The sequence below is a fragment of the Notechis scutatus genome, chromosome 1, assembly GCF_049901735.1.
Source record: "Notechis scutatus isolate UNSWTSFEM ecotype Mainland chromosome 1, rNotScu1.2, whole genome shotgun sequence".
Classification (NCBI taxonomy): domain Eukaryota; kingdom Metazoa; phylum Chordata; class Lepidosauria; order Squamata; family Elapidae; genus Notechis; species Notechis scutatus.
In genome coordinates, this window is record NC_142009.1 from 298,833,156 (window position 1) to 298,845,526 (window position 12,371).

At 37.4% G+C, this 12,371-nt stretch overlaps 1 protein-coding gene across 2 annotated transcripts; it reads left to right on the forward strand.

Moving 5' to 3' along the window:
- Positions 1–2,804: 2,804 nt before the first annotated feature.
- On the forward strand, positions 2,805–12,079 carry GPR65 (G protein-coupled receptor 65). Of its 2 annotated transcripts, none has more exons than XM_026679141.2 (2): positions 2,805–2,963; positions 10,420–12,079. In XM_026679141.2, the coding sequence occupies exon 2, from the start codon at positions 10,567–10,569 to the stop codon at positions 11,602–11,604; it is 1,038 nt and encodes a 345-aa protein (XP_026534926.2). In that variant the 5' UTR covers positions 2,805–2,963; positions 10,420–10,566; the 3' UTR covers positions 11,605–12,079. The 2 variants fall into 2 exon arrangements, with proteins under 2 accessions (XP_026534926.2, XP_087810360.1); XM_087954234.1 differs by having other exon boundaries at positions 2,805–2,929.
- Positions 12,080–12,371: the final 292 nt, after the last annotated feature.

A 12,371-nucleotide genomic window follows, 5' to 3' on the forward strand; every position in this document is an offset into this window, starting at 1 on the left:
TTTTATGATTATTTTTATGTCATAAAATGTTTTATAAAAGTTGCCAAATTTCAATTCCGTCAGAGTCATGGATTCCAGATTTTGGATGCATTTTGCAAGTGAGCCTCCTCGAGCTACCTTGGTTCAAAAGTTGTTGCCCTGTGATGCACCGTTTCACCTAATTAAAGGCTACAGGAAAAGTTTTAGTAGTACTTAGATAAATTCTTCCTCTGTATATTGTTTATGATAATTAACAGATATACACCTTGGCTTGGCAAAATGAGACAATTTCTAATGCTGTTGTACCACTTCCCAGCAGTGTTTTTTTCAGAAGTCTCATTTGCAGCCCTATTGATCCATAGGAGAAAAATATTCAAGATTAGAGGTGAGGGATACTTTTATCAGGATCCACAAAAAAGGATGTGCAAGATGTTGAGCCTCCAGAATTCTTCATTAGGCAAGACAATACAAAGAAAAAGAAAAAATTGGATCTGATTTTTAAGCCAGTTAAATTCAAAGTCATTGCCAAAATGATTATTGTGAACTAAATGCAGAATATGAGATGTTAGTATATTAATTATGTTCAGTCTTCAAGAACAAAGGATATGATTGTTCCCTTTTCTAACTTTCAGGCCACAAAGTCAGTTCACGCAATTACAACTATGAATCATCAAGTCTTAATCAATCTAAATCAGAAGCAATCTGCATTCTGCTGAAAGCTACAGAAATTAGTTGTCCGTGGGAAATTTGGCCTTTGAAAAACAGATCTTAATCTTGGTTTCATCACTTTCATGTCGTCATGGAGAAAATCTATCTACTGTTTGTGGTCTCCAGGAGTCAAAACAAAATTTGATGGCACATAAATCTGCAGCATAAATTTGAAGATGCAGCACCCATATTTCCCAACTCTTCCCAAATTCCTTGCTATTCCTTGTAGAAACTAATTTCTAATTTTTAAGTCTACAAATTTATGTATTTACAAAACTCTACGTTAAAAGCCCTTTTTGTTGTTCAAATGTAATACATAAAAACTTTGGACCAGATATTTGGATGGCTTCCTTTCTCCTGATCTTCAAGAATTTGGTAATGACTTGGCTATTTTGTTATATTGTTTTTACTTTGTTTTTAAGAATTATTTGCCACCCAGAATTATGTATTTGAAATTGGCAGTGATATAAATTATATAAATAAATATATAAGTATGATGGGATTGGTATAACTGTCATCTGGATGAGCAAATTTTAAATTAGCAATAGCACTTAAACTTATATACCACTTCACAGTGCTTTACAGCCCTCTCTAAGTGGTTTACAGAGTCAGCGTATTGCCCCTACCAATCTGGGTCCTCATTTTACAGACCTCGAAAGAATGGAAGGTGTTGAGGTAATTCCCCGTTAGGAAAATGAGTGCATACAGGGAGACGTATTTGAGAGTAGTGTTTGAATAATACACATACAGCACACAGATACACTGTACAGTAAATGTAGGTTTTTACTTCCAGAAACGTTAAGCAAAGTCCAAACAAGCAATCCAAAATCATTCACAGGTAAATCAGTCAGTTTTTCAATCCAGGGATAATCCAAATATCAAAGTCCAGTGTCAAAAAACAGTTCAGTATCAGACTTACATTAAATCCAGAAATATCAGTTAATTAGGAAAAATGGAGCAATGGCAATATTTTCCAACAGAAGGAAACAGAGATACACTCACACTCTCTTCTGAGACTCAGACTAAAATAATCCAGGTTTCTGGCTCCATCTTATGGCCGTTTGAAAAACCACACCCAATTGCAGTTTTTGCAATCTCTTAAAGACATAGTACTAAAATGTTTATCCTGGTTTATATATTTCTAACCCAAATAGCTGTTAGGTGACTTATATTCCTAACAGAAGGCTGAGTCAACTTTGAGCCTATGAGAATCAAACTGCTGGCAATTGGCAGAATTAGCCTGCAATACTGCATTCTAACCACAGTGCCACAATGTTGTTGTTTTTTTTAATTTTGGTACACATAATTGTTTATACTATACTTGGCTTAAATTTTTACATAGTATATATTTGTTTAGATCCAAATTATTGATATGGGGAGTATTGCGTCACCCAGCATCTGGGTAATTGGAGAAGCTCATAAACTGTGTAAATAAAATAATCAGTATTAATATTGTCTCCACTAGCTTTGTAAGAGCTGAGAACATAAAAAACTGGAAGGATTTATTTATTTTTAATGTAATTGTCAGGAAAAGCCTACAACATGTTGAACGATTTGAGAGAATGAGAGGTGGAATGGAGTATAATAAACATGAATGTTCCAGATAACAGCATATTTCATTGTGGACTAAAGAGATTTTAATTTAAATTAATTTTGATAAAACTCTATATATGTCACAATATGTATTGTTGCTTTATTTTTAATATGTTATGAGCCACGGTGGCGCAGTGGATAGAGTGCGGTACTGCAGGCTACTTCTGCTGACTGTCGGCTGACTGCAATTTGTCAGTTCAAATCTCACGTGGCTCAAGGTTGACTCAGTCTTCCATCCTTCCGAAGTGGGTAAGATCAGGACCCAAATTGTTGGGGGCAATATGCTGACTCTGTAAACTGCTTAGAGAGGGCTGTAAAGCAGTATATAAGTCTGTGCTAGTGCTAGGTGCTATGTGAATAAAAAAATTGGATGAGAATAACTCTATACGGTAAAATCACAAATCTCAGATCCTGAGCAAAAATGGAAATTTTGTATGTTGGAGTGGGGGTAGGGTAAGGGGAGCTATAATGTCTCCTCCCTAGATGGCTTCCCCTTTTCTTCTGCCCACAACAGTTTCCTGTTCTCCGTGAGAATCAAATTTAATCAGAAGCCTCAAACATGCAAAGAAACAGAACCACACTTCTCAAATTGTATCTGGCAGCATGGTTTCCTGAAATTTTGGAACAAGAAGATTAATCTGCATAAAGGGTAAGAGATACAATAGTTGATTTTAGTTCAAAAGGTAAGGAAAATTATTCGCTCCTGACCATTATGGTATCCATTATTATTATTGCCTTAATTGGAACTGTGACTTAAATATAATTAAATTAGTCATACTTCACTGATGATTCAGAATCTACATTAGAATTTTGCATTGTTAAAAGATCTTGCTACCAGCTATAAAATAATATTCTGTAACATAAGGAGCTGATGGAACCTTTTTTTTTTTTTTTTTTTTGAGCTAGAATTCAAGCAGGCAGATTGTCTTTCATCAATTTCTCTAAAGCAGGGGTGAGAAATTTTTCATGGTCATAGGTTTGAGACTGCAGTTGTAATCTATGTAGTTGTAGTCATGTGGCTTGGAGGCAGTTTTTCAATAGTTTAATTTGGTTTCTGTTAAATACTAAACTTGTTTCAAAGCTGCATGTAAGTTTCCACGTGTCTCCCCACAGACAAGAGTGGGAAATGGAAGAAGCAACAAGCCAAATTTGAATGCTCTAGAAGAAATCTAGAAATCAGGATCTATCTTGATCAAACTTAAGGAAATCCTAGGGCTGTAGGTATTGGAAAAGAACTCAAGAGGGAAGCAGTAGCAAGCTATTTCAAAGACCCAGGATTTCAGCCAAGCTCTAAGAGCAGGGTTGTCAAACTCACTTCGTCACGGCGGTGTCACGTGACGTATTGGGATTTTTTTTCCCCTTCACTAAACTGGGCATAGACATAGCCATTGTGTGATTCATCTGGCCCGTGAGCCCGGAGTTTGACAGCCCTGTCTATGAGACTTGACTTTCCTGTTTAAAGTAAAAATGGGCCCAAATCACCCCAGAATTTGCAGCTCGCTGTTCTGAAATCATTCCTGAGTTTTCATGTAAGACCACTGAAAATTTGACAAACAATAATTTCACACTTATATAGGATTGCTAGAATCTCAAATTCTTAGCCATTTTTAATTAAAAATATGTGTGCTTAATGCATGCAATGTATTTGTTTAAATTAGTTTCCTTTAATTTCAAATAGCACATACAAACATCACAGATATTCCAATTAAGAGCAATAGAACAGTTGTTTAAGATTCCAATCAGAGATTTTTCCCAAGTCTCATTGTAGATGCCAGGGGTTGATTCTGGGATTGTCATGCAAGTCTTGTATTCTGATATTGATTTACAGTCCATAAAATCAGTCTCACCAAGTTGGAAGAAACCTCAGAGCTTAGGAAGGAGGAAGACAGTGACAAAATATATAACATGATGTTCCAAAGCAAACTTCCCTTTACCTGCGAACATGTTTCTGCCATAACTTCACAATGCATGTTTCATCATTTTGGTGTCCTCCTAATTAGGAATGGATACCTATGGAGGTCATCCACACTGCTCAGTGCTCAGAATCTGTCAAAATATTTCATCTACTATTTGAAGACCTCCAGTGAAGAGGAACCACCTTTTCACAGAACTGATTGACAGCTGCTACTATATTTCTGTTATCTAACCGGAATCTACTTGGTTGTAGTTTCAACCACCTGATTCAAAAGTTGATACAATATTCCAAGGCAGAATAGAATGGGCTGATTACTTACTATGATCTGCACTCTATGTTGTTCATAATGTACCATATACACTTTGTTTTTGACTCCATATATACTATGTTCTTGGCTCATGTTCAACTTGGACACCCAGCTCCTTTTTATATAATCTAAACCATAAACCATAATCCTTCAGCCTATATCTTTCCCTGTCTCCCAAAATCATTCCCCCATACCATTAAAGATGCAATATCATATTTATTGCAGTTTGAAATGGAATTAAACAATTCTTAGCCTAAAACAGGTATAATTATTCCACATTTTTTTAAAAAAATAACAAAATATAGCATTATAGTTATTTGTCATAATAGTAATGGCTACTTAGAAGGACTATAAAGGTCTTGCAAAAGCCAGTTTGATGTAGTGGTTAAGGCATAAAAGCAGAAACCAGGAGACCATAAATTCTAATTCCACCTTGGGCACAAAGCTAGCTGGCTGACCTTGGGCTATTTACTTGTTCTCAGCTCTAGGAAGGAGGCAATGGCAAATCACTTCTGAAAAGCCTTACCAAGAAAACTGCAGGGACTTGTCCAGGCAGCCCACAAGAATTAAACATGATTAAATGGAAGGGGGAAAAACATTTTGGATATGGCTGGTGCTTTTGCCTTCTCATCCTTTATAAGCCTATTCCCATATCATCCCCATCACATACATACTCCTGGTTTTTACCTCCCTTTTTGCTCTATTCATTTCTGTTAAACAATTTAAACATGCATATTCATTGTCTTGTCACGGTACCAAGAAACAAAAATGCCTAATATTAAGGAAAAAGTCTAGGGATTTATTTCAATCATAGCCAGAATTTGTCAAGCTCTCAAAGGCTCTTGCAAAAAGAGTAATGTCGAAGGCTGGAATATGTGACGTTTAGGTTCTGCATTTTTCACACCTTGTGTGGAGTATAGAATTACTTAAATACAGGCAGATTCTTAGATTCATAGATTCATAGATATACAGGTAGTCCTCGTTTAACGGCCATTGTTCAGCAAACGTTCAAAATTACAATGGCACTGAACAAAGGGACTTACAACCTCTGCTGAAGTTCTGACCATTGCAGCACCTCCATGGTCATCTGATTGTTATATGGGTGTTTGGCAACCCATTTGGACACACAACTAGTTGCCAAGAAGCCCGTGGTCACTTGCAATCTTCCTGCTGGCTTCCTCAGAAAAATCAATGGGGAAGCTAACCCTGAAGGCTGCAAGCTGTTGGCACTTGCTAAGAGGACTCCTTGTGGTTTCTGGCGACTGGCCAAAAAAGGTCCTTCCTGAAATCAAAGTAGGATTTTGGCATGGAGCATTTGAAACACAGGGCATTTGCAACCAACCCCTCCCTCCCAAATCAGAGGGAGACTTCTAGTCTCTGGGACAGGCTCCAAACACCCTCTGCTGTGAACCGTCCATGCTGCAAACACTATGTGTAAAAATCCTGCTTGGATTTTGGATGGAGCTTTCCAGACAGCCCCTTTGAAAGCAAAAGGGTTGCCTGCTGGAGGGATTCAGCTCCACACATGACTGAATCCCTCTAGCAGGCAACTCTTTGGCTTCGTTCATTTAGCAACCCAAAAGATCACTTAACAATCTCAACCAGAATGACATCAAATGACATCTTGTTTAATGACTGCTTTGGTCAATGACTGAAGATTCAGATCTTAATTGTGGTCGTAAGTGAAAGACTACTCTGTATCAAGTGATATGCAATAATTTTCTAAGGATTACTAAGATGAGTAAACAAGAAACAAGACAAGAAACTCAACTAAATTGACTAGTCAAGTTCTGAAGCTGCCCTATATTGACTTGACAAGACATTGTGTGAGGTGTATTGCTTTCCAGGTGTTCCCATTCAGAATGTGACTGACAGGCTACCAAGACTCTTCAATCCTATAGACTGGTTGGTTAGGTTGCCACAGATATATGATATTTAGATTTCAGTAAAGCTTTTAACAAAGTTTTTCATGGCATCCTTATTTTAAAAAATGATAGCAATGTGGATTTGACAACTCAACTATTAGGTGGATTCACAATTGGCTCAAGGATTGCACTAAAAGGGTGGTTATAAATGGTATCAAATCTACCTGGAGAGGCATCTCAAACAAGGTGCTATAGTGTTCTTTCCTGGGTTCAGTATAGTTCAATGTTTTTGTAAATGATACGGATGTGAGGGAATGCTTACCAAATTTGCTGATGATACAAAGATAGGAGGATTGGTTAATAATTGGCATGACTGGGGGTGGGGGGACAATGAGCAGAAACAAATGTAATTAAAGAAATAGGTAGAAATATAAAAAAAATGCATCTAGGTAAGATCAACAAAAGAAACATATACAGAATGAAGGAATTCTTCTCAAGGTTGCACATGTGAGAAGGATTTGGTTGCACTAATAGATCATAAACTCAACTTGTATCTAAGAATAGAATAGAGAATAGAATTCTTTATTGGCCAAGTATGATTGGACATACAAAGAATTTGTCTTGGTGCAAATGCTCTCGGTATACATAAAAGAAAAGATACATTCGTCAAGAGTCAAGAATCATAAGGTACAACATTTAATAAAAGCCAAAGGGTACAATAAATCAAATCATACTAGGAAACAGTCAATATAAATCATAAGGACACAAGCGACAAAGTTACAGTCGTACAATCACAAGTGGGAGGGGATGGGTGATAAGGAGTGATGAGAAGGTTAATAGTAATAGTAGTGCAGACTTTCTAAATAGTTGGACAGTGTTGAGGGAATTGTTTAGCAGAGTGATGGCGTTTGGGGAAAAAACTGTTCTTGTGTCTAGTTGTTCTGGTGTGCAGTGCTCTATAGCATCGTTTTGAGGGAAGGAGTTGAAACAGTTCATGTCCGGGATGTGAGGGGTCTGTAAATATTTTCACAGCCCTGTTTTTGACTTGTGCAGTTTACAGGTCCTCGATGGAAGGGAGGTTGGTTGTAATTGTTTTTCTGCAGTCCTAATTATCCTCTGAAGTCTGTTTCTGTCCTGTGGGGTTGCAGAAGCGAAACCAGACAGTTGTAGAGGTGCAGATGACAGACTCAATAATTCCTCTGTAGAACTGTATCAGCAGCTCCTTGGGCAGTTTGAGCTTTCTGAGTTGGCGCAGAAAGAACATTCTTTGTTGTGCTTTTTGATGACGTCTTTGATGTTAGGTGTCCATTTTAGGTCATGTGATATAGTAGAACCTAGAAATTTGAAGGTCTCTACTGTTGATACTGTGTTGTCTAGTATTGTAAGAGGTGGTAGTATGGGAGGGCTTCTTTTAAGTCTACCACCATTTCTACGGTTTTGAGTGTGTTCAGTTCCAGATTGTTCCGGTTGTACCACGAGGCAAGTTGTATAACCTCCTGTCTGTATGCGGATTCATCATTGTCTCAAATGAGACCAATCACTGTGTGTCATCTGCAGACTTTAGTATTTTAACAGATGGATCATTTGAGATGCAGTCATTGGTATATAGGGAGAAGAGGAGTGGAGAAAGCACACAGCTTTGTGGGGAGGGCTGTGCTAATTGTACAGGTATCAGATGTGATTCTGCCTAGCTTCACCTGGTGCTTACTATCTGTTAGGAAGTGTGTTCAGGTACCTCTAGCTGGTTTAATTTAGTTAGAAGAATGTCTGGAATGATGGTATTGAATGCTGAACTGAAGTCTACAAAGAGGACCCTTCCGTAGGTATTTGGAGATTCAAGGTGTTGTGGGATGTAGTGCAGAGCCATATTAACAGCATCACCTGTCAATCTATTTGCTCAGTATGCAAACTGCATTGGATCTAACAGCAGATCCATGATGGTTTTCAGGTGGGACAGTACAAGCCTTTCAAAGATTTTCATAACTACAGATGTTAGAGCAACTAGTCTGTAGTCATTCAATTCATTGATGGAGGGCTTCTTTGGTACTGGGATGATAGTAGAGCATTTGAAGCAAGAAGGAACATAGCACATCTCTAGTGATCTATTGAAGATTTGGGTGAAGATGGGGGCCACTTGGTCAGCACAGACTTTTAAGCAAGAAGGGTTATCTTGTCTGGCCCTGGTGCCTTTCCTGGCTTTTGTCTGTGAAATAGATCTTGCACTTCTTTTTCTGTGATCACCAGAGATTATGAACCCAATGGATTGGGGTAAGTTGTAGGAGGCTTGGCTGTTGTTAGTGTGCTTGAGATGGAGGTTGTAGAGATAGGTGGCTGTAGTTTCCTTTCAAACCTGCAGTAAAACACATTCAGGTTATCTGCTAGTTGTTGGTATCCTCCTGCCTGGGAAAGAGGATTGCTGTAGCCAGTGATGTTGTATCTACAGCAGAGGTCTCATTCTTGTGGCCCGCGGGCCAATTGCGGCCCGCAGGACGATATCCTGTGGCCCCCACCATGATATGAAAGTATAACATTTGAGGATATTTTTTAACAACGTTTTTTGTGGAATCCCTTATGCGGCCCAGCCTCACCCAGACTCTGCCTCCAGCGCCCCCCAGGTAAATTGAGTTTGAGACCCCTGATCTACAGTATAATGAAGTTGTGAAGGCTAGCAACACCTTGAAGAAGATCAAGAGTATCACACAATTCAGATTGTAGAAAGTACTTATCCCACTCTACCCTGCCTTAGTCAGATCTCATGGAATATTGTGTTCTTTTCTGCACAGCCCTTTTTAAAAGGGGCATTGATAACCTGGGGTAAGTCCAGAGAAGGCCTACCATGATGATTAGAAATCAAAAGAGCAGTTAAAAAACTAGGTATGTTTAGATTGTAGAAAAGAAGGTTAAGAGGAGACATGATAGCTGTCTTCAAACAATTGAAGGACTATCAAAATGTAGAGGATTTGAGTTTATTCTCACTTCTTCCAGAAGATAAGACTAGAATGAATGGGATAAAACTTCAAGGAAGTAAGTGCAGATTAGATATGAGGAAGAACTTCTTGATAGTCACAGCTATCAATCAGTGGATTGTTTCTTCACTGGATGTTGTCAAACAAAGAATGGACAGTCATCTATCAAGGATGGTATAGCAGAAAAGTGTACTATGCTTAAATTAAGTTGAACTAATTTTACTAGGTTGAAAATTGTTAGAAGCCACATCACGCAGTATATCTCCGTAATAGCACTGTGTTAATATTTCAAGGTTGCTTCCAGATAACATTAATTGATGCCACCCTAACAAAGCCATCTTTTTTCAGCAAATTCAAAATATTCAGCTGTTTGGAAATAACCATTTTTCTCCAGCTTGTACATTTGTTTCAGAATATACCAATTTTGGAGTGACAAATGCTTACACATTGATGTCTACAAATCTTGCATACCTTCAGTCCTGGCCTTTCTGAACTCTTTTAGTTCCTGTATATGAAATGCAGCAACAATTAGTAGAATAATTGTATCCCTTGAGTTGGAAAAGAACATTTAGGCCATCATCCAAAACATTGCTTAGTGTAGAAGTAAAAATTAAAGCAATAGCACATTTATTTATAGAGATAGTTGAGACAAACAGTTATTCTCCCCACATCAGAAATTTTAGCTCAAGGAAGAGGAACCTGCAGTCTAGGGGACTATTTTGCTTCTCCCATTTGATTCAATGCAACTAAAAAGCTTTTCATTGCTGTTCTGATTCATCTTATATGTGGTTCTCAGTACTGCCAAAGCATGGGAGAATATATTACTATTTTTTTCCTCTCAGAGATTTTTCTTGCCTTTTTATGTAGCCAATCCTTTATGTAGTTCAATAGTCAATCCAGCTTTTGTTCACTTAATACTCTTTTTTAAGAAAGGAAAGAAATGGATATGAAATCATCTGCCAGGTTGACATGGAGGGGAGGACACATTATTATTTCATCCCTTTAAAAGTGCTTTGAAATTTTGTGAAAGTTCTCTTTCTCAAAGTAGTTCAATAACCTATTGGATGTTTTCTTTTTATCTTGCAGGCTAAATAATGGAATTTTTAACTGAACAGTTCTAATCCAAAGAACAGGAATCTCTTATCATCTCTCTTGCTTTCCACCTATGAAAGCCATGAAAAATACATAAACTTCTGTGGGTTTCCTTCCCAGTTCAGTCAGCCAGTATCAACAATGAACATTAGCTATAATCTTAACTGCACCTTTAATGACAAACTAGATTCAAAATTATTTCCTTTTTTCTACAGCATCCTGATGATTATCAGCATTCCTGCTAATCTTTTATCACTTTACATTTCCTACTGTCAAATCCAGAAAAAAAATGAGCTGGGCATCTATCTCTTCTGTTTATCATTAGCCGACCTATTATACACAATGACACTACCATTATGGATTTATTATGCTCAGAATGGGGATGACTGGACCTTTTCCCTACAGCTTTGCAGGCTATCTGCTTTTCTTCAATATCTAAATTATTACACCAGCTCAGGATTTCTTACTTGCATCTCCCTGGATAGGTATTTAGCCATAGTTCATCCTTTCAGGTTCCAGTCTCTGCGATCAAGAAAATATGCCTTGCTGATGTCCTTTTTAGTTTGGGCTTTTGAAATCATGTCAAACATTCAGATTTTATATAGAACTGACTTCTACTATGAAGTTGCAAATAAAACCAGGCATATTTCATGCTATGACACATATCCTCTACAACAATGGCAAGCTTACTTCAATTATTATCGCATCTGTGTGGGATATTCATTCCCATTAGCTGTCATGATCTTCTGTTACCTCAAAATATATCAGGCTGTGAAGCATAATCAAGCAACTCAAGACTGTGACAAGAAGAAAATCAATCATTTATTACTAGGCATCATCATAACGTTTTTTCTTTGCTTTACTCCATATCACATCATCCTACTTCTACGCAGTATTTTGGAGCCACAAAACTGTTATTTTACTTCATATCTATTTGTACCTTATAGAATTACAACAGCCTTGACTAGCATAAATTGTATAGCTGACCCAATTCTTTATTGTTTTGTGAATGAAACTGGAAGAGCAGATATCTGGAACATACTCAAATGTGGTTTTTTCATCAACCGGACAGCACAGCAATCCAGTGTTTCACAAAACAGAACCTGCAGAATTCATATAACCCAAGAGCAAGTGGCTTGCAGTCTTCCAAGTGTTGCTGAACTACACTTGGAGATATGATTCACCAACATATGGAGTGTTGAGCGGTTTCTGTCCTCAATATATCTTTAATGCCGCATTCTGCCAAAATAAAATGCAAGGAAAGTTTTATTTGTCCTGACATCAACCAAGAGCCAGATCCATCTTCAGCTCAGCACAAGGGCTGTTAATGAGGATTTGCAGCACATTTTTAAATTATTGAGTTCTCCTGAATTTTTTTTTCTTTTCTGTTTTTCTCTCAGGAAGAAGGGATTTAAATCAGAAGAAAGACCCATTTTATCACCCATTGTGAATTTGTTAAAAACCATTGCATAAATTGTAAACTCGGCCTATATCTTTGGAATGGACTTATGGTTTGCATTTTTTTATGCTGTGAAAGTAAAGTATTTGGCTTTCAGAAAGGCTGTTTGTGTAAAATAATTATGGAATTAAATTGAAAGATATTACAATTTTCAACTATTTTGAGGCATAATCAGCTTTTCTAACCAGGGGACCACCAGACATTGTGGACTACAATTTTACCTATGCTTTGAAATTAAACTCCCTTCATTTCCGTATTTGAATATTCTTTAAAAGAATGCTTGTCAGGTATGTAGATTTCAATATGTAAAATGGCAATAAGCCATATCTGCTTCTCTTAAGACATGCTGGTAATGTCACTAAAGGATCAATTCCTAAATTCCAACTTTCTGAAAAAACCTTTATACGTACATTGCAAATAACCATGCTGTAGTAGCCAAGGAGGCTAGGTCTATAATGCTATTATTATTACAAGACTGAGTTGGAAA